The sequence below is a fragment of the Coturnix japonica genome, chromosome 8 (genome assembly GCF_001577835.2).
Source record: "Coturnix japonica isolate 7356 chromosome 8, Coturnix japonica 2.1, whole genome shotgun sequence".
NCBI classification, from domain to species: Eukaryota; Metazoa; Chordata; class Aves; order Galliformes; family Phasianidae; genus Coturnix; species Coturnix japonica.
Window position 1 is genome coordinate 1,221,607 of NC_029523.1, and position 27,050 is coordinate 1,248,656.

Below are 27,050 nucleotides of genomic sequence, written 5' to 3' on the forward strand. Positions count from 1 at the left end.
TGGCCGCTGTGAATGATGCCGCCTTCCGCCGCCGCCGGCCGCAGCGCCTGCGTGCAAGGCCCGGAGCCGTTGTCCGCCCCGCCTCGGGGCCGCGCGGGGATTGGCGGGTTCGAAGCGCGGCTGCGCCTGGGCGGCACCGCCAGGAACTGCTCGGCGGTCGCTCTGGAAACTGCCGGCGGCACCGGGCCCGGAACGGCGGCACCAGGTGAGGAGCTCCGGGACCAGGTGAGGAGCTCCGGGACCAGGTGAGGTGCCCAACAGCCGGCGGAGCTGGGAGCCGCGTCCCGGAGCACAAACGGCGCGGTCTCCGTCACGCCGCGCTTGCAGGTGTCTGCGCTGAGCACGCTGAGATGCGGAGCGCGGCGTGCAGCCGGTGTGCGCTGCGCTGCTCCGGATCTGGGCTGCAGGTCGCGGTGTGCCGCAGTCCCGGTGCCGCGATGCTGCTCCCTGCCGGCCGGGCGCTGCGGTTCCTGCCGGCTTGGCGCGGGGCTGACGGGCCGGGCAGGGCCGGGCTGCGCCTCCCGTGTAAATGCCGGCTTTGTTGGAGCTGGAAACACGAGCAGAGTTGTCATCCTTGTAACGCGGTCTTTGTGAAGCCTTTGTACATACGTTGCCGTGATTTCGAAGCGCTCTGTTGGCTCGTGGCAGCGTTCTGCTGCGCTGCTTCCATCCGTGGTTCCATAGACACAGGCGGTTCTACAGCCCTCAGGACAAATGGACTTTATGCCTTCAGTTACTTCCCTGCAAAGCTTACACGAAACCTGTCTGAAACTTGAGCCATCACCATTGGGCCAGAAGACGCTTGTGCCGGCCTTGCCGTAATGCTCTTGTTTGAGAGCTGCTTGCTGTTGGCTGTTGCTATTGTCCTGTTTTCTCTTGCTGGAGAAATACAGCACAACTTCATGCTTGGAAGGTCAAAGTATTGTTTTACAGATGCTGATGGAGATCTCAGCACTTTCTTTACATCCCGTCTCTGTCACTTGGCTTACACTGCTGTTTCCTTCTGTCCTTTTCTTTCTTTCTTTCTTTCGCTTTCTGAATTATTTAAAGGCCGTGGCACATCGGATCGTGCACAACAGCAGCACTGCACTAACACAGCAGGTGTTTCTTCTGGGGCATTGTAAAGGAGATCAATGCGATTTGAAACTGAGCTCTGTCTCTTTGTCAGGGTGGAAATCTCTCCCTAGTTTGCTAGGGCTAGTTTTGCTGTCTGTTTTCCTCACTTCTTGCCACCAAATGGCAGCAGAACTGATCTTAGAGCCTGGTCAGAGATGAACCTGGTACGGCTGTTACCAGTCCATGGAAGGAGAGAGCAGAAAGGCATCAGATGAAGGAAGGAACTGTTTGCTTTCATGTAGGCACTCAGTGGGAAGTCAGCCATGCAAATGATTGCATCAAAAATAGAAGGCTGTGTTGTTAGAGATCACAGCGTCAGGAGTGTGAAGTGTCGGAAGAGCAGAAGTAGGAAACCTGGTGAGAGCTGGTCTGAGATGGTGTGACGTTGAGCAGATGGTTAATGGCAAGTTGCCTCTTAGTGCTTCACAAGTGTTCCTGTTCAGATAAGGGAACTTGTGTAAACCCTTATTAATAAGAAGGGGAAGCTTTTGTGCCGCTGAGTTATGGAGGAAAAACATGATGTGATGTACAACGGGGCCTCTCCAAATCTTTTAATTTCTTAGCTCATTTTCTACCATTGTCCTGCTGTTACGCTGCTCACAATTCTGTTCCAGCCTGGCTGTGGCTGGGCAGTGTGCAGGATTGATGCATTGATGTGTTACAGTGGTTGGGTACAGCTGTGGCAGAAGAGTCAGGTCTTAGTAACACATCTCAGGTTTTGCTGTTCTTCAAGGCGCAGAGAAGATGCTACTCCAGCATTTTGCATCAAAAATCTCATTGCATGTAGAATTAGTTCCTTGTTGCCTGACTAGTTTTATTATAAGGATATTAGTTACGTTATACTGCTGGCACTTTGTCTTCCTTTCGCATGTTGCCATGGTGGGGGCTTGCCTTACTGCAGGGTTTAGATGGCTGCTGTACATGACCTACTTGTGGTGTCCTTAGAGTTACAGTGTCCTTGTATGTCCTTGTATGTCCTTGTGTTGGCTCCTTGCACGCTGGTCAGGTATTTAGGTGTTTCCAGAGAAATATTCTTTCATGATGGGATATTCTGTTCTGAGAGATGTTCTGTGAGAGGTGCTGAGAGCAGTGCCACCTCTGCATTGCTGGGCTTTGCTGTTTCTTATGCCAAGGTATCAGTGCAGTATGTGCAGTACACATGCATTGGCTGCTGCTCTGTGTTCCCATATCTGCTGTTATATGTGCTATATGTGCTACATGTGCTGATGGTTCTGTTTGTTTTTGCCAGCAGCGTGTTCTCAGCCTGTAAGTTACTGTCCAGCCTGCATCATTACAAGATGCCTGAACCATTTCGCTTTACAAACCTGTATTACTGCAGTGCCTAATAGGGCACTTCCTTACTTACTGTGGTTAATAGTTGGTGTGGAACCATGATGGTACTCTGACCAACACACCAGCAATGACTAGATGGTGGTTTCTCTCCCTCATGTATTGCATTGTTGTTCAAAGTGCCTGGCATTTCTTTCTGCTCTTAATGAGTGACCTGTTAAAAGGAATGCATATGTATTTCAGTCTGATTGTTGTGTTAGGCCAAAAAGGGCTGTAAGTGTAGGGAGAGTAAAGAGGGTTTGTCGTACATGAGAGGGCCTGGAAGAGCTAATCTTCCTCTACCTTGGCTTGGAACGCACCATGTGGCGAGGTCAGTTGTGTTTAGGTAACCAAAGAATGTGTAAAAATGAGATCAAGCCTGTTTAGAAATAGGGCAGTAAATTAAGCGTCTCCACTGTGACCATGTTTGTCATAATGCAGCAGTGTGCTGGCAGTTAGATAATCCACGTTGGACTCTGCTCTGGAGCTGTGTCCATGCTTTCATTTTCAGCTGGGGTCGCAGTGTGATCCTCGCTTTGCTGTGAACAAGCTTTGTCTCAGACGTGCTTGATGCCTCTTGGTTTTTGGTTGGTTTTTAGTGTCTTGAGAGTTAGGAGGACCTTCTTGCTAGGATCTTTTTTAAGCTTATTAAAAAATAAAATTGTGCACTAGTATAATTAATTATTCTTTAGTCTCGTAAAGCAATTGTAGATTTTTATGCAGAATTTGTTATTAATTTTTCCTTCTGTTATTTAATGTTTTCAGTAAAGCAGATTTCCAGTCCTGATTCAGGCTGTCCTGGGCGTCCTGCCTCTCAGTTATCTCTGGGGCTTCCTCCCTCAGCCATGCTGAGTTAAGGACGTGCACAAAAACCCTTTTTATCCTTTTCAGTAAATGTAGCACTAGGAACAGGCTGGGGGCAGGAGTGAAGAGTTGGGTCAGTTGGATCATTCAACACGAAGGTACTTGTGAGTGTCACAGCTCCTGCTGTTTTTTGTTTACTGTTTGACAAACTGCTTTTGTTACCTGTGTGGAAGTACTGCTGGTGATGCTGAAGCAATTAAGTCTTGGGCATTAATTGGCTAACGAGAGAGATGAAATAATTTTATAGATCGAGGAGTCAAGGTTCCAAGTTTCCCTGTTGTAATCCTGTTCTTTTGGCTCATACAAGGTGGTTACCCGTGGGTCAGTCAGTTCTAGCAATGAAACACTTCGCTAGCATTCTTTTGATTCTTCTGACGAGGAGCAGATGATTTCCTATGCAAAAAATAGCTTTGGGAACAGGAGAGGAAGCTTTGTGTGCTGCTTTCTGTTGGCATGCTGTAAGTGAGATCCTGGTGTTGTGCAGAGTGCGTTGGTAGGGTTCCTGTTTTGTTGAATGGGTGTCACGTGTGGCCCAAAGCTGATATAGTGCCCCGTTTCCACCTGCTTTGGGACTTTCTGCAGTAATCAGTGATGTGGCTTAGTTTCATGTGGTCTGATATTTGTCAGTCAACATGGCAGATAGATCTGGGGTGGAGGAGGAAGCATCTTGATCAAGCACATTAGATGCTGGTATTAATGTATTTACTTACTGCTTGTCTGGTAGTCTGATAGCATAGGCTGGGTCTTCCCCATGCACTATGTAATGACAAGCTGTGCAGAGTCTGCTCTACCAGGCATGCTCCTAGTTACAAAGCCCCATGGTCCCGCTCTGCCCTCTGGGTGCAGCCCACCTGTGTCTGACGGGCTGTGCTCAGTGATACACTGGAACGCTGCTTGTGTCGGGTCCTTGGTCCTTCATCTGGAGCCTTGTGGTTCATTCCGAGGGTATCTGCTCTGTGTGTAAAGCCATCTGGAGGAAAGGTGATATCTCAGAGCTGGAATTGCTCCATATTTGCTGTTGACCGTGAATAAAACCTCAGAGTCACTTTGTCAGTACGGGGGGTTCTGTGTGGTGCCAGCTGATCAGCTGTTGAACTTGTGTTGTGCCAAAGTCTGGAGAAAACAGCTGCTTCCCAGCATGTCACACTGCTGTGTTAAGGACTGTTCAGAGGGGAATGGTTATTACTACACAAATGCTATTGGCTGTGCTTCCTCGTTAATAGGTGAATTTAAGAAATATCCCTGGACACCATTAAAGACTAAAATTGTGGTTTGTCTGGTTCCAGTTGTGGTTCAGTACCTCTGGACTCACTGCTGGCATTTATATTTGGATTTACACTTTCGAGGTCTGGAGTCAAACTAACCTCTGTATTTCAGTAAGAGAAACATTGCTGTATTTTTTTGTTCCTTGCTCTGTCTTTGTCTTCACATGGTACACAAAGCTCTGCTTTGTTTTCAGGTTATCCACTGCAAGATTCTTTTCCTGTTCTTTCACTTACGCTGTAGCTGCTCCCTGAAAGGAAATTCAGACTTAGTTCAGCATTGGAAAATTCTCCGTGATCTTGAAACAGCCACTCTCTATAGCTGATTTTTGTGAGGAAATAGAATGCATGTGGTTGGTCTGCCTCGATTTGTACTTTCACCATGTCAATTCTGAATCTCCCAGCCTTTGATGACATCATTTGGCAGATGCTTCTGTAGCTCTGTGAAAAATAACAGATGGGCAGAGGAGGCCTTGGTTTGTTGCCTCCTTTAGGCAAGGCAGGACAAGCTGGGCTGGGTGCGTTCCGGTAGCCAGCCCACAGTGACTGGTCGGAATGTGGCTGCCAGGCAGCCCTGTGGCTGCTGATGAGCACAGTAATGAGTGTAGATCATCAGTCATCGGACAGCAAAAAAGGAAATATGGTCATGGGAGATGATGAGAGGAGGGAAGGAGCCAAAGATGCTGCTGGGATCTTCTGATTTAAGGAGGTAGTGTCTGCAAGAGTGTTCATGGTTGTCTACCTCCTTAATTTGTAATTAATCACTGATTAATGTGCCTCTAGTTGGATGTGGGCCAGCTCGATGTGTCCACGTCAGCCACCTAAGGCAGCCATGTGCCATGCAGTCGGCAGGAGGGAGGCACAGGGCTTCCAGCAGCAGGGAGGTGGCACCCACTGGAGATGGCATAGAGGATGGACATGGAGCCCAGTTAAATGAAATAGTTGAAATGTGATGCAAAGCATATTAGTAACTTCTGGTTCCCTTGTAGTGCTGAGCACCAGGACTGCTCTGAGGCGATGAGTGCAGGCAGGGCAACTTGCAGCTGGCTGCTTGCGGGAGTTGCCTGACTTGAGTTTGTGCAAACCTGTGCAGAGCAAAGACCTGTCACGTCATCTTCCCAGTGTGTGGGTTACAGTGGTATTTAAAAATGTATGTATCATGCTTTGTAATTGCTAAAGTATACCCACACCCACTTGTTGATGCCAAGTAACTCCGGTGCTGAGCATGGAAGGGCAAAGTAGTTGTTTGACTGGAAGAACACTGTGAATGGTCTGTTTGAAAGACGCTGTCAGAGAGGAGGGTGGTGAGAAGCATGAATATTTGTACTGGTGACTGATGAAACAGATGAGGAGACATTGCCTTCCTTGACAATTAACAATATAGAGATGGGTGAGTTCTGGTGACAACTTTAAGTCTGAGTTCTGTTCTTGTTTTGTGACATCTCTGCAAGCTCTTGATGAAATATGCATTTGTGAATTACACAAGTGTATGTTTACTTGCAAAGGAAGGTAATATTAGTGCTAAGCAATAAATACGTCAACTCCTCTACTAAAAATATATTTAAAAGTGGGTAAGCTTCTGAATAGTTTCTTTTTGGCAAATTGTTTTCCCTGCCAGCCTAAACAAGTCTAACTTGTGAGCACTGGCTGCTGCAGTGCCTTTGAAGTGGAGCTCATACGGCAGCACTGCGGCACTTTGGAATGTGTAACCATGTAAAAAAATAAAAAGGCAAAACAAAAATATCCCTTTCTTTTGGGGAGAGGAAGGGAAAGGGAGTAGAGCTTAAACCTCTGCTGGCTTCTGTGCTCCTGCTGTTCAGAAGGGTGGTTTCCAGAATGGGCCTTTGCAAGTGGGATGGTGTCAGCCAGTTCTGGCAGCTGTTCACATGTAAAGCAGTTTGGAATTGGTTTTAGGTTACACCTTTTATTTTGTACCTTTCATCCTTTATGCTTTTTGCATGGAACTTTATGAGGCCAAAAAATACTAACAGGGATAAATGACTTGAATTTTCCAACAGAGCAGAGCGTTGTTTTTTGTTAAGCTTTCTTGCTTGCTTACGGGAATTGCTGTGTATATATGAATGTTTTGGCTCTGGCTTTACATTCTTGATTGACATTTCCTGCTTGGTCGGGGCAGTGTTATGCTTTTACATCAGCTACAAATGGTTGTGAGCTATTAACGGGATGTTATGAGACTTCAAGCAAAGCGTCTTGTGTTCCCTTTGCAGGAACGCAGCTGAATGGAGCTGAAAGGGCCACAGACGAAAGAACTTGAACGCGTTTCTGAAAGTTTAAGATGTGTCTGACAGTGACTTGCTTACCTTAGTAACAAAGAAGAGTATTTCAACAACAGCTTAGGATACCTGTATGCCAACTTATTAACCTACTAACTGGAATGGTGTTCTGACAACAGTTCTCCGTAGCAAACTGCTCGCCTTGCTACAACAGTAGTGTTTTCTCTACTGATAATGCAGCTCAATGGAGGAAAATAATGTTTTGATAAGCATGCGAGAAGACCAGTCTTTTCATGTGCGATACAGGTAAGATGATGAATTTTAGTTCGGATGAATAAGCACTGTTAATGTTAGAAAACTAACCATGTTTGCAGTAGTTTGGTGTCTCTGTTACTACTGAGACTGAAACAAAGCTGAATCGCTGCTTCCTTGCTTTCCTTCATTTCTGAAGTTTGAAAATTCACTTCCGCTATATAGTAGGTTAGATTGGATGATTCTAGAACTCTGTGTGGCTGCAGAACAGCGTACAAGTGTTTGTACTTCTGTTGTCTTTCTGCTTGGACTGTGAGAAAATGATGCAGCGTATGATCCCTGTGTGGTAATACCTGCTGTCTCTTCGTTTAGTTCTTGGGTTGCTTCTGCAAGCTTTGTCTGCTAACATTTTCTGTACTTGTCCCATTATTGCTGCTGTGATGGGCACTGTCATCTAGAACACTGTTTTCCTTACCTATAATAGATTTGATTGAGTGATTAAAAACTGCTTTGATACTTTGAACTAAACAGTCGTATAACTGCAAGTCAAGAGGATATGCCATTCACTTCTGAATGCTTTTATCCTTTTTCTTTTGGAATCCACTTTATCAATGTGAGATGAAATGTTAGCGTTCCACACTCCTCCTAATGAATTTGAACAACAGAAACATTGTGCAGTGCACTGTAATTGAGTGGCTGCTGCTGGGAAGGGTAAATCTTGCAGCTCATTCAACAGGATGGGACGCTGGAACAGTGGAATGATTGTTTGAGAAAGAAATGCAAAGCGTGGTTCTTGTGCGTTCCCCTGCCCTCTCCCCCAGTCAGCCTTTGGAGGCATTTTCCTCACTAACAGAAACACAGCACCACCCTTATTTGTGAGATAGCACATGCTGTGGCTTAAGATTAATTCACATGAACGTGAAGGTACTTGTAGTATCCACTTGTAACTGCTTTCTGTCAGTGTTAGGTTGGTTGTCTTTCATAGAAGTACAGTATTAGTTCTGGTTCGCAGTGCACTCAGCGGGAGGAACTTACTTGTGGTCAATATGGAAAAAAATGGTAAATAAAATTTATTTTCAACTCTTCTGTCTTTCCTTGCTAAGATCTGTATATATTGGCTTTGATAGTGGAAATCAGTAATGATTGAGCTTGGTATTTCTGCTGTGTTTGTGGTTGTTTGGATGCATCCAGCTGATGCCCCAGGTCGTTCCCAGACAACTGCAGCAGATCCTTGCTCTCTAACAAAAGCTGGGGCTGTTCAGGAATAGTAATAGGAATAGGATAGGGATGAGGAGCATCCTGCCATCTGTAGTGTAGGACTGTGGCATTAATGATTCTTTTCTCTCTGAAATTAAGAGAGGCAACAGGTGTTTTTGGTTTTGTGTCCCTGCATGGATCCTTGAGTTTTACAGCGTAGTTACAAGGTAACACTCCACCAAACAGCAAAAGTTTTCAGAAATCCTTTAAGTAGGAATTGAATGGAGTAAAACTAAATTAGCAGTGTTAAAAGACTCTAATATAATCAGTGTAATCTTGTTTTCTTCTTCTTGCTTGATTTCTTACCAGTTTTCCATTCTTTATTTTAAGATGCCAACAGATAAAGGATGGAAGAGTCCAAAGGGGAATAAAATGGGGAGGCCTGGATGGAGGCATATGCTCAGTGGTTGTATTTGTAGAAGGGTCCGGTTTCAAAAGAGAACATTAAGGTCAGAGAAGACCAAAAACCAAACCAAAGCATAAGGGAGCCAGGAAGATGAAGAGCTTGGAGGCAGAGATAAGGATGAGGTAGTTTTACAAATGAGAAATTATTCAGGAGATGCCAGCCTTTCAGGGAGCAGGTGGAGGCAGCTGTAAGCAGAATAATGGAGTATTTCCACAGCCATGTCTGGAAGAAAGCTATCCTGTTCAGCAGGAACAGTTTCATTACGAGTACCCAGATGAATGGGCCTTGTTTTCTCGTCTCTGTGAATTCACTGCATCTTTTGTTTAGCCATTCTGTGTTGAATAAGTAATTTGATTCAGCCCTTGGAACAGGGAAAGTAATTTCATATTCCGCTTCTAACTATTTAATGACTTCCTAAAACATTGATAACCTGGCTCTGTCTGGACTGCTGGCATGCTGTGTAACCATTAGCAGTTAGAACAGTCTCTGATGGGTTTCTGACTGTAGAACAGTTACGTGCATCTAAACATGTATGATTTTTCAGAGCAGTCTTCCAAAGTCTGTAAAAAAATATATATATTCATACATGCACATTTTCTGGGTCCATTTTTGTACTCTATGGATAAACTTAGAAACCCTTTTGCTCCAAAGTGGTAGAATAACTTAATAATTCCATCGCTTTTCTGAAGTGTGAATAAAATATTGAGTAGAAGCGACTGTATTAAATGAAAATATTTTGTTTTATCTGTTCTTATCTTTTTATAGTGTATTTAGACTTTGAAAATGTGGAAGGCCAGTAGGAATGGATCCATATAGCTTCAATTTGTTGTACAGATTCCAACTAGCTTTGAAGCAACCTTCATGGAGGTGTGCTCATATAGTATTAATTGCTGACTTCTTTTTTACCCAAACAGTTTTTAATTCTTGTTCTCATTTACTTCCTATAATTCTGGTTGAATTGAAACAGCTGATACTCATCAGCTTATCTTTTCTGTATGGGGAAGAAAACACAACACCGAAACCGAAAACAAACCATGTCTTTCATATGCGTAAGTGTTACTAAATCAGGATTGCAGAGTCATAAGATTGTTTCACATTCCTTGACAAAACGGTAACGCTGCCTTGCCATCTGGCAGTCTCTGGAATGATGTGAAATTTCTTGAATGCAGAGAATACCAGAAAAATCCCTGGTCCACAGCATTCTCAAATTGCAAATAAACCCATGATTTTTTATGGGCTAAGTCAATTTTTACATCTGGAGTCTGGTGCAGCATGTTGACTCTTTTTTTTTCTTGCCATATAGGCATTTTAATGAAAGTTCCACTGCAATCCTTTCAAGCTAAAAATGAGAGGAAATGAACACGGTTGTATAATGTTCTAACGTTTTGCACTGGGGAGCACCATATTTTCTAGCCATCATTTTAATTAGGCATGTCAGTTAACATGAGGTGCCCGGAGAGAACCTCTTTGGATAGGATTAAGATTACCCAATGATGTGTTTTAAATCTTAAACCTTCAGTTGCTGATGGTGTAACATGCTGTGCTTAATCATTTCTGCCTTTTTCTGTCTTACATTCAACACCTGCACAATGTAATAAAAAGCAAGCTGTGTGCTCTAGCAATAGGAGTGCTTTAGCTTCTCTGAGAAGCTTCCAAACTTAACATCATCACATGTGTTATGGATATCCAACCTGAGAAGTCGTACCTGGGAAGAACTTCATGCTTCAGTTACCATTTGCTATTTGCATCATTACTGACTACCGAGCAGACAGTATTTTCAATTGCAAAAGTTAAACATGTCTGTCATCTCACTGTGCTTAAGTTGTGGAATGTCAAAGACCAGCAGGTATGGTACTATTTTGTGCTAGTAGCTTATTTTACTTACGATCCAGATTCTTCTGGTTCTCTTGGAAAGTCAGTAGGTTTATCACAAATGCTTTCTTCTTACTCAGGTTTCTGTAGAGTGTTGTATAAACTATTTCCTTTCTGATTTAGAAAAGTAACCGTAAAAACTGCAGGTAAACTAAATATTCTGTTGCTGTGTCTTGTAGAAACAGCTGTCTTGTAGCGCTGCTGCTAATACAGCTGTTGGAAAAGCAAACATTTGGAATTGTTACTGATCTTGCTTATGAAGGAAAGTAGGCGTATGTTTTGAACTAGATTTCTAGAATATTAATTCTTACAACCAGGTAGATATTTTTATTTGATATTATTTTATAACAAAGATACATTAAATTATGCAGAACGTTCTGTTTTGGACTGCAGTGCCGAACAGCTGACACATGGTCCCTCTAGAAGAAAAGCTTAAAACTGCACAAATTGACAAGGCCACCATTTTTTGGCAGTATTAGCAAACACTTTTTGAACTATTAGAGAATGTCTCTTACTACATTTCTTCTCAAAAAAATCTAAAAGTAGAATGGTGGCATTTTTGTAAGCTTTGTTAAAATGTGGATGTTCTGAAAAAGCTGGAGAGTACTTCAGGACTATGATCCTAAAGCCGCCTTCCTCCTTACCTCTGCCTCCCTGCCTCCCTCTTATCTCAGAATTGCAAAGTAGGAAATTTTACTGTATGGTTGTTAACGCTTCATGAAATTTTAGCTTTTTACCTGTTGTATGCCTAAATTTGCAATAGTGGAAGCGCATATGAATAGTTTTTGGCAGCCACTGTTCTCTCTCAGAGCTCCTTTATTCTTGGTTCAAAATGTAATCCACAGATTCACCGATATCTTCATTACTGCTCGCAGTATTTTATACCTGCATAATTACATAGTTATTTACTACTAATAATCCAACATATTCCAGTGCCTTCTGGACTTAACAGCTTTTCATTAAAGTAACAGGAATAGACAGACATTTTGTTAATTAAGTCTATTTTTTTTCCCCTACACTGAGAATTCTCCTCTAGTGGCGCTATAGGAAATAAAGTACAAAGTAGCAGTGAATTACATAAGAAAGACCTTTAGAAGTAGTTGGAACTACATGATCCTTGAGGTTCCTTCCAACCCAGGTCATTCTGTGATTCTGTGATGGCCTTTGACGCACGAGAGCATGTGGACTTTGAAGATGTTTGTTTTTAATAATGCATTTTGTAGGTAACTACATTAGCTTCCTACCAGCAAAATTGACTTTTTGGGGGACACAGAGTTGGAAGGGAGAAAACAGTTGCTGTTAGCCTGCTATAAATACTGCCACATCCATTTGTACCTATGTCTCACCATTACAGTGTTCAAGTCTTTGATTATTCTGCACTTGTAAGCCTATTAGTAAAAAGCTAGGACTATATTATTACATTTGTCAAAATCAGTATTTGGTAGTAGTCACTTGTGTTTTAGTTCATTGTTCTGAAGTTATCTAGATGGTGAATACTCGGCATTTTAGGATCCCACAGATTCTGTATATGAACAAAGCAGTATTTGGATTTCTTCCTCAAGACATAAGAATAAAAACAGTTGAAGCTTTTTGTTCCATCACTATGTTTGCATATCACTACTCAAGTGCCAAGTTGTGTTTCAGGCTTAGCTTGTGTTATGTTAGTGTATTATGGTTGTTGTTTGTACTGTGCTGACTTCATGTCCTAAACAAATGGAGATTACCCTCTGAGTAAAATGCACCTTTTCAGAACTCAGGATTATTGGACAAAATACTGCACGCAGAGTGACAGGTATCTCTTCTGACTTAACCTGTGCAGGATGGAGGCTTCTTGCCTGGAGCTGGCTTTGGAGGGTGAGCGCCTGTGTAAAGCAGGAGATTGCCGAGCTGGTGTGTCTTTCTTCGAAGCAGCTGTTCAGGTTGGAACTGAAGACTTAAAAACACTCAGTGCTATTTACAGCCAGCTTGGCAATGCCTATTTCTACTTGCATGAATATGCAAAGGCCTTGGAATACCATCACCATGATTTAACTCTTGCAAGGTAATCTTGTGTCTTTAACCCTGTTCTTCATTTCATCCTGTTCTTGTAGAGGTGAGCAGCTGGCTGTTGGTCTGCCTACCAAAACATGCTGCTAATACTAGATAATGCATGGATGTGGTGACAGGAGAGGGCTGGGGGCCTGGTAGGTAACTTGATTGCCCTTTAACCTGGGAGCTAATTCTCAGCCTAGCACCGTAATCCTAGTACTGACTGAGGCCTTACCAGGTTTGTGGATAATTAAGAAGCTTCTTTAAATCCAACCTTTCTTTACCCTTCTATGTTCCTATAACTCAAATCGTCCTGGCTCTCTTGTTTAAAGTATAATGTATCATGTTTCTGTTGTGTAAAACTCACAATACATTACACCAAAATCTAGAGCTGTGTATTTCATACACTATTTATTATCTCATTTTAGATTATTTATTATAGATCCAATAAAAGACGCACACTCTAATGTAGGACTTAACCACACTATAAGCAAAAAACTATTTTTCCCGCCTCTTTTACTTGCTTAAATGTGGTAACCACAGAAGTGCCCACATTCAATAAGCATCCTCGTGGAAACCTGCTGTTTTGGTATCAGAGGTACAGTGGCTCAGTGGTGACCTTTTGCCTTGATCTCATTCAGAGCCCAGAAGTGTAGGATTTCTTCTGAGCTTTTTGGGAGACCAGTAGGTTTACTGTGTAATAAAAGTCAAAGACAACTAAGAAATAGTTAAAACCTTCTGCCATCCTGGGACTGCCTTTTTGTATAATTATTAAGAATCAAATGTTTCCCTAACGATAGATTGAACCATATTTATGTGATTGCCTCTTAGATATAAATGAATGGAATATACACATATGCTTCCATTTTCTTTTCATAAATTCTAACGTCTACCACATGCTGATTGTTGGCTTGGTTTTGAATGACTTCACTTCTGCACTTTTAGGACAATTGGAGATCTGGTGGGAGAAGCTAAAGCTAGTGGAAATCTGGGCAACACCTTGAAGGTACTTGGAAACTTTGAAGAAGCAATTGTTTGTTGTCAAAGACATCTGGATATTTCCAGAGAGCTTAATGATAAGGTGAGTGATGCTTAGGAATCCGGAAATAAACTCCTAAGAATACTTATTAGTGAACCCTGTTGTTCGGTGATGAGTGTGCCATCTTTCAGAGGAAATTAAATACTGAATAGTCCATTATTTCTTATAGCTGATAAGAATCTGTCAGTTTTAAGATGGCTGTTTGCTCCTGGGAGACTTTGGAAATAAAATCTTTTAATAATTGGCCTCAATAATTATATCCTATATACCTCAAAAGGAAATAATATGCGATACAGTTTGGCTGAGGAGTGCAAGTGGGTGTGATGTGGGTAGACAATGAGAGCATACTCAGAATGGGCAGAGCCTGCATTGGCAAGTAGTGAACAAACTCCTTTCTGTGGGCCACAGTAAAGGTTGTTGTGACGCAGGAGCTGGAAGCAGAAAGTTGTAATGCTTTGCTTTGCTGTTGTTTTAGGTTGGAGAAGCTAGAGCACTGTATAATCTGGGAAATGTTTATCACTCTAAAGGGAAAAATGTGGCTTCTGCTGGGACACATGATCCAGGGGAGCTTCCAGAGGATGTGAAAAATGCTTTGCAAAAAGCTGCTAATTACTATGAGTAAGTAGAAGCTCCAAATATTGGTGATTGAGAAGATACGTTCATCTGGTTTGTTAAAATAAAACATTGAGATTTGTGGAGTCATGAGCTCATAAGCTAAGGTCTGTGAATTTCTTCCTTTTAAACTGGAGAGTACACAATTTATTGTTTAGCTCTCATTTTCAGTGTACCTTTTATTACCAGGTAAGTCCTTCCCCTACATTAGAGTTCAGCATTACTCTTAGAACAAGACTGAGACAACTGAATTTTGTGTACTTGCATATAATATAGCTTTTTTCTTAGAAGTGAGCAGGCCAGAATGAACAAGAACGCAGTTCAGTATCTCATGTAAAGTGTTCTCTACTCTGTGGAGGAACTGTGGTTGCATAAAGGCCATTAAAGTAGGCCAAAGCAGAATACTCTGCTTTTCCCTTCATCTAATTAGGATGTACATCTGTTTAAATGACTGCGAGGAAAAAATAACTTCAAAGGCACTAGTCTTTCTTTTCTCACTTCTTCAAAACAGGGAAAACCTGACAATAGTCACAGAGCTGGGTGATAGAGCAGCACAAGGACGTGCCTTTGGAAATCTGGGGAACACACACTACCTTTTGGGCAACTTCAGGAGTGCAGTTTTAGCCCATGAACAGGTACAGCAATGTGAAATATCACCAGTTGCTCCAGTCCTCATATACGCTTGTTTTGTTGTATACTCATGAGCTTTTTAATGCCAGCTTTAGATCTTAAGGCCTAGCGTCAAGTCTGGCTGTTCTTTTCAAGCACTGTTGGCTTAAAGAACAGATAGTTTTGGAAAATCTATGGGCGTTCAATTTTATGTGCAGATGTATGTTACGAAGTACAAAATGTGATTAATATGCTTATTTCACATTTTTAAGCGTCTCCTAATTGCAAAAGAATTTGGTGATAGATCAGCAGAAAGAAGAGCCTACAGCAATCTTGGAAATGCCTACATATTCCTGGGTGAATTTGAAACCGCTTCTGAATACTACAAGTTAGTTGACTGCTTACACTTATACCTCTTCTCATAGAGTCAGTTTCAGTTGTGTTGGTACTTGAGCTTGCTGTAGAATAGCCATCTCTTCAAAATATACTTAGAAAATGGCTGCGTTTGTTTAGTAAAAAATATCTGATGTTTTTCCCTACTTAGGTTTTCTAGGATAACGTTAATCTTGATCTTTTTTGTTACCTGTAAACAGATATTTCTCAGCACTGTGGATGTCTTCCTGTTGATGCACATTTATACACTTGATTCTAGAACCAGGCATTATTGTCTTAGGTCTTAGTGAGTTGTGGAGTGATCGATCAAAGTGACTTTTTAACACACCTGATATTATTAGCTGTCTCACGTTTATTCACCATTAGAAGTTGGCAGTGCATATCAGCATGGTTTTGCATATTAGTTTGTGTTTGTAATTAAGAGTTTTCTTCTTTAACTCTAGACATGTATGCAGGCATGTTGCTGCTGTAACTCAGGAAAATATAAGCTCTGCAAAGATGCAGTAAAGGAGTGAGCATCTTCCTTGGACTTCAGGGCTTGCCCATTCTTCTTGAAAATTGGAAAATATAGTACCTCAATATTGAGGAGATTCTATTTAAATTCTTAACTAGCAGAGATGGGTTGGCTTGGTGGTTATAGGTCTGTCTTGCTCAAGTTGATGGAAAACACACAGTAATTATTCTAATGTGAATAATAAACTGTTTCAAGTACATAATACTAGCAGATCACCTGTAAGTTGTTGATGAAGCAATACATTAACACTGGAGCTGAGGGCTCTGTCCGCTCTGCAGTGAAGTAAACAGAAATGGACTGCAGTGAATGGGAGTGGAAGATGCCTATAATCTCGTAAGATTTTGCAAGGCCATTTATTAGCAGCTAATTGGTCATTCTCGTGTCCCAATCTATTTAGTTTATGTAACAGATTCTTACTTGCATAAGTAGCGATTTGTGAGGTGACTAACCCTTTCTTTCAGGAGGACATTACAGCTGGCTCGGCAGCTTAAAGATAGAGCTGTGGAAGCACAGGCCTGCTACAGCCTTGGAAACACATACACTCTGCTTCAAGACTATGAGAAAGCAATTGATTATCATTTGAAACACCTTGTGATTGCTCAGGAATTAAATGACAAGTAAGCCTCAAGAGACTGTTTCGTGTGTATGGTGCTTAAAGTAATTTTTGTAACTTCAGACTTAGCTGACATTGTTCAGTGTGCCACATTTCAATGTGAACTCCCTGCAGTACTGAGCATGTTTGGAATTGGTGAGGAAAAAAAAGCTCATGAAAGTATTGCGGACAATGAATGTGATGAGAGGACAACTGATGAATGACTGTCTCTAGATCTTCTTTTCTTGGTACTGCCCGTGAAAATGAAAGGAAAAACATATTTTGCATGATTTGATTGTAATAGTTTGAATATCTTCACAGGAGTTTTTCTTCTGCTTCTCCACAAATGAAGAAAATAAGGGATGATGAAGGGAGGATAATCTAGTTGTAAATAATGCATCTTTTATAATTATTTGTAAAGGGTTTTTTTTGGGTAATTAAGTGTTTGTTTTTGTGCTGGCAGTGGTGTTTGTTATGCTGGTTTTTTTTTTACAGCTTTTAAATGCATAAAATAAGCAGAATACCTGAATAATAATAAACCACGCAGTCTGAGGAACAGAAAGGGGGTTATGCAATGTTTCATGCTTGCAAAACTATAAGGAGTGGATTAAATGGTTGCTGTAAATTTTAAAATTTAAGTTTTCATGAGATTTGCTCACATTTAAGCTAATACCAGATCACAGTTCTCTAACATGGTGGTGTTGGAATAGTTTCTGGAGACAGTCTGAATTTTCCTTGGCACAGTAATATTGTGGTGACATTATGAAAACCTGACCTCTAGTGTTCAGAGAGTACATGAAACATATCCCTGAAGATGTTCTATCTTTTGCAGAATTGGTGAAGGGAGAGCATGCTGGAGCTTAGGGAACGCATATACTGCTCTGGGCAATCATGACCAAGCCATGCACTTTGCTGAGAGGCACCTGGAGATCTCCAGAGAGGTACGACTGCCACTCGTGTCTGTTGGCTCTGTTGGCTACTAGGTTTTTGCTCTCTCTGAGAGCCTGGCAGAGGTTATTGTAGGCTTTGGTTTGTGCCTTTGATGTACTTCATTAAAAAGATGGCTTCAACAGTTTTCATTAAGACAAAGCCTTTTAAACTCTTTTCTCTTAAGAAGTCTGGGAACAAAGTTTCCTTTGTATTTACATATGTATATGTTTATGTTACAGTAACAATTGCTTATTTTATTTGGTTACAGGTAGGAGATAGAAGTGGGGAACTCACTGCTCGACTTAATCTCTCAGATCTTCAAATGGTTCTTGGATTAAGCTATAGCACAAACACCTCCATGATGTCAGAAAGCCATGCGGTAGATAACAGTCTGAATGGTACGTGTTTTCTGACTATAGATGCTGTATTGTTTATTTTTTCCTCTCTCCCACACAGAAACATAAATGGTGCAGTGCTGGAGCCCTTCAGCTTCTGCTTTTTTTGGAGGATTTCACTTGTGAATCGCAGGTTACTGCCTCATTTCTTCACATAACACATCACCTGAAGTTTCTAATCAGTCTTTTTTTAATGTGGCAAACGTAGTTGTTTGCTGCCCAAATTATATCCTTCCATTTTTTTATGTGCTGTTGTAAGAACAGAAGGGGTTATAGTTAAAAACGCTTCATTTGATGTTTTTCTGTGTGAAGATCCATGCTTCTCTCCTCCGTCCCATGAAAACAAGTTGCATACCTTACATCTATGTGTTTTTTAAAGCTGCTTTTAGTACGGACTATTTATTCTCTTGTGAGTTTAGATCTCAGAATTGCTCACCTTGGGCATTTGATGAACACAGGCACAGCTTTGAAGGCGACACCATAAACCTTAATGGCAAAACAAGATGAACTTTTTTCTTTCTTGAAGGTACCCGGCCAAGGGTGGGACGTCGTCACAGTATGGAAAACATGGAACTTATGAAACTAACACCCGAAAAGGTTGGTTGGTGCCTTTTTTTTTTTTTTTTTTTTCTTTCTCTGCTGATGAGATTGCAGTGAAATGTAAAGGTTTTTGTAAGAGTTGAATGTTAAAAATGATGACTGACATCAAAAGAATTCCTGTAATCACTTCTTTAAGAGTGTGGCTTTTGTATGATGTAGAAAATGATTCAGAACAGAACTCCAAAGCTTTAGGTCAGTCTTCAAGGAGAAGTCTCTTTGGAATTTAAATGTGAGCTGGCACTTCTACATAAACAATCCCAGAGTTAAGGTGAAATTGCTGTTTTTTCCCTGCACGTTGGGCTATCTGATGCCCATCTTTTCAAGTGAGCCAAAGCATACCACCATGTTTAAAAATACAAAATGACGGTGACAGCTGGTGCAGCTGCAGCACTATTGCTTTGAGTGCTGCTTTGGACACGGACTTCTAAAGATGCTGGGTTTTATTGCAGATGGATTTCCCTGCAGGGAACCCTTAAGCTTTTGGCAGTATCAGCTGTCTTTTCTTATTCTCTGAACCCATTTGTCTGTGGTATCTTTTAAAATATGTAGCGCCTGTGATTGTCTGCCCTAAATATACTCAAATGCTTCATGTAGATTTTTATAATCTAGTATTAACCTAGTTTTGTGGCTTAGTGCTTATAAAGGGCTCTTTTCAAGACATTCATGTAGAAGGTTCTGAAGTTTGCTCCCTAAATGTCTTTGATGTGTAGAACAACACGGCAGACACTAGCAGTAAGTTTGACTGTACAGGATACTGTCATCTGGGAGCTGGATCGCAGGTTGATCTCTAAGGCTTTAGAATGAATTCTCTTTTGCTGGAAGATTAGATTGTGGCTACAGGCTCTGATGCAGGGACAAGAACTTGTTTTGTTCCAATTAGGGAAGTTTGTTATTGTAGAGGAAGTTATCAGATCTACGGGGCACTTATTTTAGAAGAGAATTTAGGGGAACTCTGTCAGACTAATAAAGCTTTCCCTGCTGTCTTCAGTGAAATGAGATAGTTAATACTGTTTGCTCTTTTGCTGGCATTTTCTCCATTCTTCCTACAGTTTCTGTGTGCACATCAGCACGTTTGATTACACAGGCCATGAGCACATGTTAGTCAAATCAGTTGTTGCATGATGGCTCAGTCATAGGGCAGATCAGTAACAGTAGTGTCCTGATTCCGGTAACAAGATCTCAATAATCACAGGTCAAGTAACAGAAGCAAAAACTAAGTTTTTATGTTCTAGTGGTTGGATAAAATGAATAGCATAAAGCTGCATTTTGGGAGGAAAAGAATATACAAATAAAAAATAAAAGAATATATGATGAAAATGTTTTTGTTTTTTAGGTTCAGAACTGGAACAGTGAGATCCTTGCTAAACAGAAACCACTCATTGCCAAACCTTCAGCAAAACTGCATTTTGTTAATCGACTCAAAGGCAAAAAGTATAAAAATGGCACCACTTCCAAAGTTCTGCAGGATGCCAGTAATTCTATTGACAGCCGCCTCCCCAACTCTCAGAGGGTAGGTTTGGAGTCCTGTACAGATCATAACCTTGACTTCACATAATCTTGATTTGACTAAAACTATGGGAAAGATGTCTGTACAGATAACATTTTTAGTTAAACACTGTAGGTTGATGTAGAATCTGCCATTGTCCTTCTGTCTCCTGGGCAGTGACAGCTATAAGCCTCTCTTACTATTGGGACTGCTACGTTTTCTTAATGGATTGTTTAAAATTAGAGCTTAGCTTGCATGTATTTTATTTCTAGCATTTCTCCCAGACTCTGCTTCTACTAACTTACAAAATATAGCTTTTGGGATTCAGACAGTGAAAGGTGTAATTAAGGGTATATTTTAAATTACTGCACTCTTTGTGGAAGTTGATTAAAAAGAAACAGTCTCATTTGATCTCGTAGAGTGCTATTGAACACAGATCTAAGGAGCAAATGGCAGTTTCATGGCTTATGGGCACTGGGGTTCTTGGTGGACTTACTTATACCACTCAGAGTACTATTTCTTCCTGAGAACAAAATGCCTCTACTGGATTTTACCTTCCAGAACCATTTGCCATATTATAAATGTGGCTTCTTTGGATAAATCTGTCTACAGGACTAGATAACTAAAAAAAAAAAATTAGTTTAATGAATTTCAGATATGCAAATATATTACTGGAATCAAACTGCCCTGCAGTTGCCCTGATTTTTAGGTACTTCTGAGTTACAAGTACCTCTAACTTTTCTCTCCTCTTCAGAGAAACAGTCGAGAAACAGTGGCAGATGAAGGGTTCTTTGATCTGCTGAGCCGATTCCAGAGTAACAGGATGGATGATCAGAGATGCCACTTCCAGGAGAAGAACAGATTCTCAGCTGCTTCAGTAGCAACGTCCTCTACTCCACCTAAAACAATACGAAAATGTAATTTTTAAAATAAGATCTATAACTGACTTCAGTTCCCGTCGAATGCTATTTTAAAAATGCATTTGAATGGAGAAGAACTTATTTGCTTATTTGTGTTCCTTCTTCTTCCCGTGTAGCCTTTTCTGCTTCTGTAGTCTCACCCCACACTGATGAATTTCTGGATTTACTTGCGAGCTCACAGAGCCGCCGCCTCGATGACCAACGCGCCAGCTTTAGCAATCTACCTGGTCTGCGTCTTAACCACCGCACGAGTCCGTCTGTGCTGGGCCACTTAATGGCCAGTAACAACAGAGAGCTAGATGAGGACTTCTTTGATATATTAATAAAATGCCAGGTAAGGCTGTGGGATCACTGGGGTTCGATTTGTGCATCAGGCTATTTAAAATCTTTGAGAAGGTTTCCATGCTTAGCACAAAGGTTTTAAGATAAAAGTGGATTTGGTAGATAAGGACATAAAGTTAAAAAAAAGTAACAACCTATATGTATGAAAGTAAAATGCTATGTATATATCATATCTATGAATGTATACTGATAGATATTTTAACATACATACTCATATATACTCTTGTATGTGACCTCGTTACATACACTTTTATATAGACATACATTCTTACGTGTGGCCTCATACACAGTCTGATGTGTATGCTTATATACTTACAGCCACTGGATAATTAATCTAATACATATTTTAAATATATAATTATGTTAATATAAAATATATTAAATGCTACATTAGATAATAATATATACAAACAATATATTTAATATAATTCTATTTAATGTATTAAATGTATTATATTTGTTATTAAATGTTTAATATCTCACAGGTATGTACTGTGTATATCAATAATGTATTATATATTTATTTAATGTATATGTTTATATTGATTTAAATATAATTTTCTATATTTACATAGTATTTTAAAATTACAAAATAACATATTAGTAATATGCTGTTATAGTATGTAATGTAATATGTAATACAGAATATAATATTGTTAATATTAATAGCTATAAAATGATATATATATATATATTGGATACTAATAGCATTATTATTAAACATATACCTATGAAATATTATGAAATAATAATATAATTTATTGTATATGAATTATAAAAATGTTATATGAATGTAAATAATATAAACATAGATATTGCATATATATTGAATACCACTTAATATATACCAGCATAATCCAATTATGTAATAGATATCAAATATATAAATAGATATTCAATTATCCAGAGGCTAGAAGTTATTGTGTTGGTATTTATGCTTACAATAACCAACTTAAATGACCAGTGATTAGTGTGAGGGATACTGAAACTAAGGGAAAGAAGATGAGTCTGTGCATTTGGAGCTGGCTTTGTTTGCTGGACACCTGATCTAGCAGGAATTCTAACTCAGCAAATGCAAACCCAGTCACTACTGGGTTACTAAGTTTTGGTGGCAATTATTGATCATCACTAAAATTATCGTAACTTGCACATACTGTGAAGTATTGTTTCAAGTGATTTTGCTGCCAAGTATTGCATATATACCAACTGGAACAAATAATGTAATGAAAAAGACTTGCAACCTGACAGTTCCACTACTGATTACTTCAAATGTAAGTTAAGTTGTATTAGCTTTCATGGAAAGCAACACCTGGCATTGAGTAGAATTACAGCATTCATCAACCTGATGAAATAGCATCTTTTGTTTTTGAACCTTGGCTTATTTTCCAAGACAAGCAAATAATCTAGACATTAATAATATAATAAATGTTGTGTACTTTCTGTAACTAATTTGTAACAAAAAAGGAGAAAGGAATGGAAAGCTTCAGTCCTGGCCTATGGTACTGCTGTTACTGCTTTACACAGATGCACAGCAGGGGGATCTGACTAGAGACTTGTGTCTCAAAGGTGACAGTCCAAGGCCACGGTGTGACAGCCTGAGCCTGCTCAACTTGGTGTGAAATAGCACAGGAACAGCCCAGACATTTTATGCTCTGCAACACAGTGATTAAAATGTATCTGTCTGTGGAGTCTCTAGATACTGCTTTTCCAAATCTGACAACCTAGTAGCTACTTTTCACTCCATTAGCAGTGAAAGGAAGGAAGACAGCTCTTCTACTACAGGAGTTTTTTGTTTTGTTTTTTTTTTTTTAACAGCTAAATAAATGTTAGCAAAACTATGCTTGAAATTTTAACAGTGTAATTTCATTTCAGAACTGCTAAGGCATATACTTGAAACAAAGCTTACAGTTTTAAATGTGAAAAGCTTTTAGTCATTTTTTCCATGTATGTTGTTTGCTTATTTCAATATTATACAGCCCAGTAAATGTACAGCCTTACTGCTTGGTCTGTCTATAGGGTTCCAGACTGGACGATCAAAGATGTGCTCCTCCACCATCTGCAAAAGGACCAACTGTACCAGATGAGGACTTTTTCAGCCTCATTGTACGATCCCAAGCTAAGAGGATGGATGAACAAAGAGTCCACTTACCCTCTGCTATAAAAGGACCAAGTTCTAGCTGAGGAGATGCACAGCTCACACTGTACAGTAGCATCTTTTGTTTTTGTTTGCTGGAAAAACATATGTGTCTTTTTACAAAGGACTGCAATTAGTAGTTTTGTCTCCTTTAAAATCCCTTTTTGTCTAATAGCAGCACCACACTTGTGATTGGTAGTTGGGGTTACGTCTTTGGATGTGGCAGCTACTTTTAGCTGTGTCTGAGATACAGATTACTGTATCTCCCTCTTAATTGCCTCTAGTTTATGAACATTAATAGCAGGTTTTTTCTCCCTCCAGGTATTGTTGTTGCTGGTGTGCGATCTCTTCCACACCTAGTTTGAGTGCTAGGTTTGTATGCTCTTTGTAAGGATAAAGACTTGATTTTTTTTCTGATTTATACCACCCTGAAAAAAGGTCCCATTTTCTTTTATACTTTTTTAAATAAAAGTAATCGAGAAATTACTTCAATACCGACTCTGTCTTTGCTTCCTCTAACCTGTGTTTCTGCATCATGTTAATTAAAGAAAAAACAAGAACAGAATTAACTAAATCAAAATCTTATTCGGTTTGCTCCTCTTCAAAATGAAAATACTCTTTTAAAAACGTACTGGGTTTATTTTATTAATATCTCCGTAAGTATGGAACTGCACTAAGTAATGCAGGGAACAATCAGAACTAGTTTACGAAGTTATACTTGTATGTTAAGTAGCAGCAGTCAGTGTAATTCTAAAAGCTGATGTACATTCACACCACAAGTATTCCTTGCACTAGGAGTCTCACAGGGATGGTAAGCACTTGGCACGGGCTCCCATGAGCAGCAGCTACGTGAGCTTTAAACATTCCAAATAAGGAAGGTATGCCTGCTGTTACTGCGGGAACTCAACCACCACTACTCCTGAAAACATGTGCTATGCTGGGGTGTTTCTGGGGAGAAACAGCTCTAATGGTTACTGTTCATCCTCGAGACACCTGTACTGATGCATTCATTACTTGAGAACCCTTAGATCTATGCTACATGTAGGTACCAAGAGTTACATGTTGCTGATCTTAACGCTAATGGTGGCAAACTGATCACAGGCTATTCTAAAATCAAGTTTTCTTTCAAATTTTTAATTCTTGTATCCCTAGAGAAGAATCCAATTGTAATTTTAGCTTTAGAGTGAAAGAGCGATTTAAAAATAATTATGGAAACAGGCTCCATATAATTCCAACTATTTTATAGTTACTGAAGATTTTACATTCTCTTGTAACTCTTTTAGCACTGGAAACTGACTCTCCCACTGAAGCAAAAACAACTGTTTTGTTTGCTTGTTTTTTTAAGGAGAAATGCGAAATGTTTTTTCCCCAACCAGGTGAACCGTCACTTCATGGAATCTGTTCTCTGATGCTTTTACTTGAGTGTCTCCTATTGGCTTTTGATGTCCTTGACCCAATCTGATGCAACATCAGTTTCTCACACCTCTACACAGGATTAAGTTAAAAGAACATTACTAAGATTTCCCTAAACTGAGTGTCATGATGATTAGTGTTTCTACTTTCTGAAAACTGATTTTAAACCATAAAAAAACAAGTATTGTCCTGAAACCTCACTTTTAGCTGTGATTATTCTTATATGAGTCATATATTACTATCCCCAACTTTCTTCAAGTAGTTTTCCAGTTACCTGATCAGCCTTATTTTTGCCCATCATAGAATATCTGTTCTTTCCTACCAGAGAATATCTGCTTTTACTCGGAATGTATCACACAAACTTGATGTTAAGCCAGCAGTCACAATGCTGTTCTCCTGGCTGCAAAATCCATTTCTTTCAAGTTCCACAAGAAGTAAGCAATAATCTCATACTATAAAACCCTGCCTTACAGCTATACTTACTAATACAAAGATGAGTTCTCATCAGCTTACTGAGCTCTTCTCTCCATCTGAGAACTAGAACTAGCAGGTACATAATAATTACATGTTAGACAAAACTTACCGCAGAGTGTGGGGCGCATCAGTCTCCTTCCTGTGACTCACATGTACTGCTCCTCCTCTCTTCAGCTGGTTCCACTTCACAACTTTGTCCTTCCACGTTTCTGTTACGATCACAATTTTTTTCACTTTCTTGCTCTGCTTTATCTGTCCACTGCTTCTCATGCTCAAGTGCCTTTTCTCCGGTAAGGGTTGCAGTTGGTGAAGTTTCTAGTCTACAAACTTCAGCCTCAGTGTGCAATCTATTCTGTAAAAATTAATAAGTTATTAATCAAGCAACCCAAACTGATGATATCTGTAGCTCTGAGTGCCTCTTATTTCCAGAGACAGAACTCCCTGAAATTTCCTAACTTAAAGGATTATTGATACCCTTTTTTTTTTTTTCCCCAGAGGGAAACATTACATGGAATAAGCACAATCTAGAGTATAAATCTGTTTTATATTTTCTGTAATTCATAGAAAAGTTTTCTTTTTTCCCCTTCCTTTTCTGTGTAACCTATCTTCCCTGACAATACAGTGTTCAAGTGTTTTAATTCTGGAGGTTCCTGCCACAGTTAACCATGGCTCCATATTTTTCCAGAATTAATCATGCCCAAGATAATCTATAGCTCCTTATAGGGTAACACTACGTCTTCCCTACCAGGTTTGTGTTAAGCTTGTTGCTTAAGCCCATTCTAGCAGACAACACTGAAATCTATCAAACCTAATCCCAAGGAGCACCAAGACTAACGTACACCAGCTTCTGTTTTTTGAGCATCTTCTGCTTGCACATCTGGCCCTGCACTTGCATGCAGCACATCAGGATTACTGCTGCTGTTTCCAGGTCTCATCTGAACATCTCTGTCATAAGGGCCTCTGTAAACGCTAGGAGTCTTCTGTGAATAGTAGCCATCGGATTTACTCCCATCATACTGGCTGAAGTCTATTGCCTCCCGTTGATCATCAGGTAGAGGAAGCCTTTTCTTCTGAGAAGGCATTAAGCACCTTATCACAGACACTGATGATGCTGCGCCATAGCAGAAAGCCTGGGGGAGGGAAGACAAAACAAAAACTAAACCGTTAGAGCCTACAGTTTTCACACAGAATTCAAAGCCACAAAAGATTAGGACACAGAAAAACATTCCTTGCACAAATAATTTTACCTGTGCTATTAAATCTGTTGACAGTACAAATAAGAAATAAATAATAATACTTCAATAAATCTAATATGTAAAAAACTAATTTGAGCTTCCTAATACTATAAATGCATACGAACCAGAACAGCCAGAGCCATCATGATGAGCACCGGAACCTGCAGAATCAGTGGTATCTCCTTCATAAGTGCTTTGATGAATTCACCAATACCTTGTCCCACATGCTTCAAAGGCTCAGTTACAAAGGTGGTAAAAGTAATAGCCAATGCCTAGAGAAGTGCAAATGGAAGCCTGGTATTGGGATGGGTTACAAGGAAACATGAAGAGTCTCTTTGATTCTGGCTTTTACCTTTGTTGGTGGAACCAGCAAAACAGGATTTACTAGCAGAGTTTCGTAGTACTTCTGACATGGATCATCCTGAAATGTCCACTGTCTTCTGAGCCATCCTGAAGTCAAAGCAGGGATGCATTCTCACTACTTGTTAAAACATATTTTATGACATAGTAGTAATACAGGAAGTAACACTTCAACCACAGATGGAAGAGAAATCTAGATATGTTCAACAACCTAAGGTTAATTTGGCTGTGCAGTTTATCCAGTCAGATGGGGCTGAGGAAGGAGAGGGAATGCAGGAAAGAAAGAGAAGGAACTGTGGGTTTCCTATGCTGAGTCACAAAAGTTCTCTTTATTAGGATAAACTGAGTCCCTAGAGATCATAGATGAAAAATAAGCACAGCC

General features: G+C 40.2%; 2 protein-coding genes and 1 long non-coding RNA gene across 11 annotated transcripts in view; 1 reads left to right on the forward strand and 2 right to left on the reverse strand.

The window, feature by feature from the left end:
* On the forward strand, positions 1–23,678 carry GPSM2 (G protein signaling modulator 2). Of its 7 annotated transcripts, none has more exons than XM_015869393.1 (15): positions 94–205; positions 6,800–7,111; positions 12,412–12,633; positions 13,566–13,701; positions 14,135–14,277; positions 14,783–14,906; positions 15,153–15,268; positions 16,249–16,404; positions 17,212–17,320; positions 17,578–17,707; positions 18,231–18,301; positions 19,638–19,814; positions 20,545–20,707; positions 20,827–21,044; positions 23,069–23,313. In XM_015869393.1, exons 2-15 carry the CDS (start codon positions 7,050–7,052, stop codon positions 23,231–23,233), a joined length of 1,992 nt encoding a protein of 663 aa, XP_015724879.1. In that variant the 5' UTR covers positions 94–205; positions 6,800–7,049; the 3' UTR covers positions 23,234–23,313. The 7 variants fall into 7 exon arrangements, with proteins under 7 accessions (XP_015724876.1, XP_015724879.1, XP_015724877.1 ...); XM_015869391.1 differs by having other exon boundaries at positions 113–225; XM_015869392.1 differs by having other exon boundaries at positions 132–245.
* On the reverse strand, positions 9,619–12,412 carry LOC116653748. Its single transcript, XR_004308137.1, has 2 exons — positions 11,330–12,412; positions 9,619–10,805 (listed from the first exon to the last, which is right to left on the reverse strand). It is a non-coding gene; the product is annotated as an uncharacterized LOC116653748 (long non-coding RNA).
* CLCC1 (chloride channel CLIC like 1) overlaps positions 18,339–27,050 on the reverse strand; it is a 15,528-nt gene continuing 6,816 nt past the window's right edge. The window contains exons 8-12 of one of the 3 annotated variants that reach the window (XM_015869407.2): positions 26,661–26,758; positions 26,434–26,580; positions 25,913–26,203; positions 25,183–25,425; positions 18,339–20,689 (exon numbers count right to left, since the gene is read on the reverse strand). In XM_015869407.2, the coding sequence (XP_015724893.1) occupies positions 25,201–25,425; positions 25,913–26,203; positions 26,434–26,580; positions 26,661–26,758 (761 nt within the window). In that variant the 3' untranslated portion in view covers positions 18,339–20,689; positions 25,183–25,200. Of the gene's footprint in view, positions 20,690–25,182; positions 25,426–25,912; positions 26,204–26,433; positions 26,581–26,660; positions 26,759–27,050 lie in introns of those variants that run through there. The other 2 variants (XM_015869408.2, XM_015869410.2) reach the window with 2 other exon arrangements.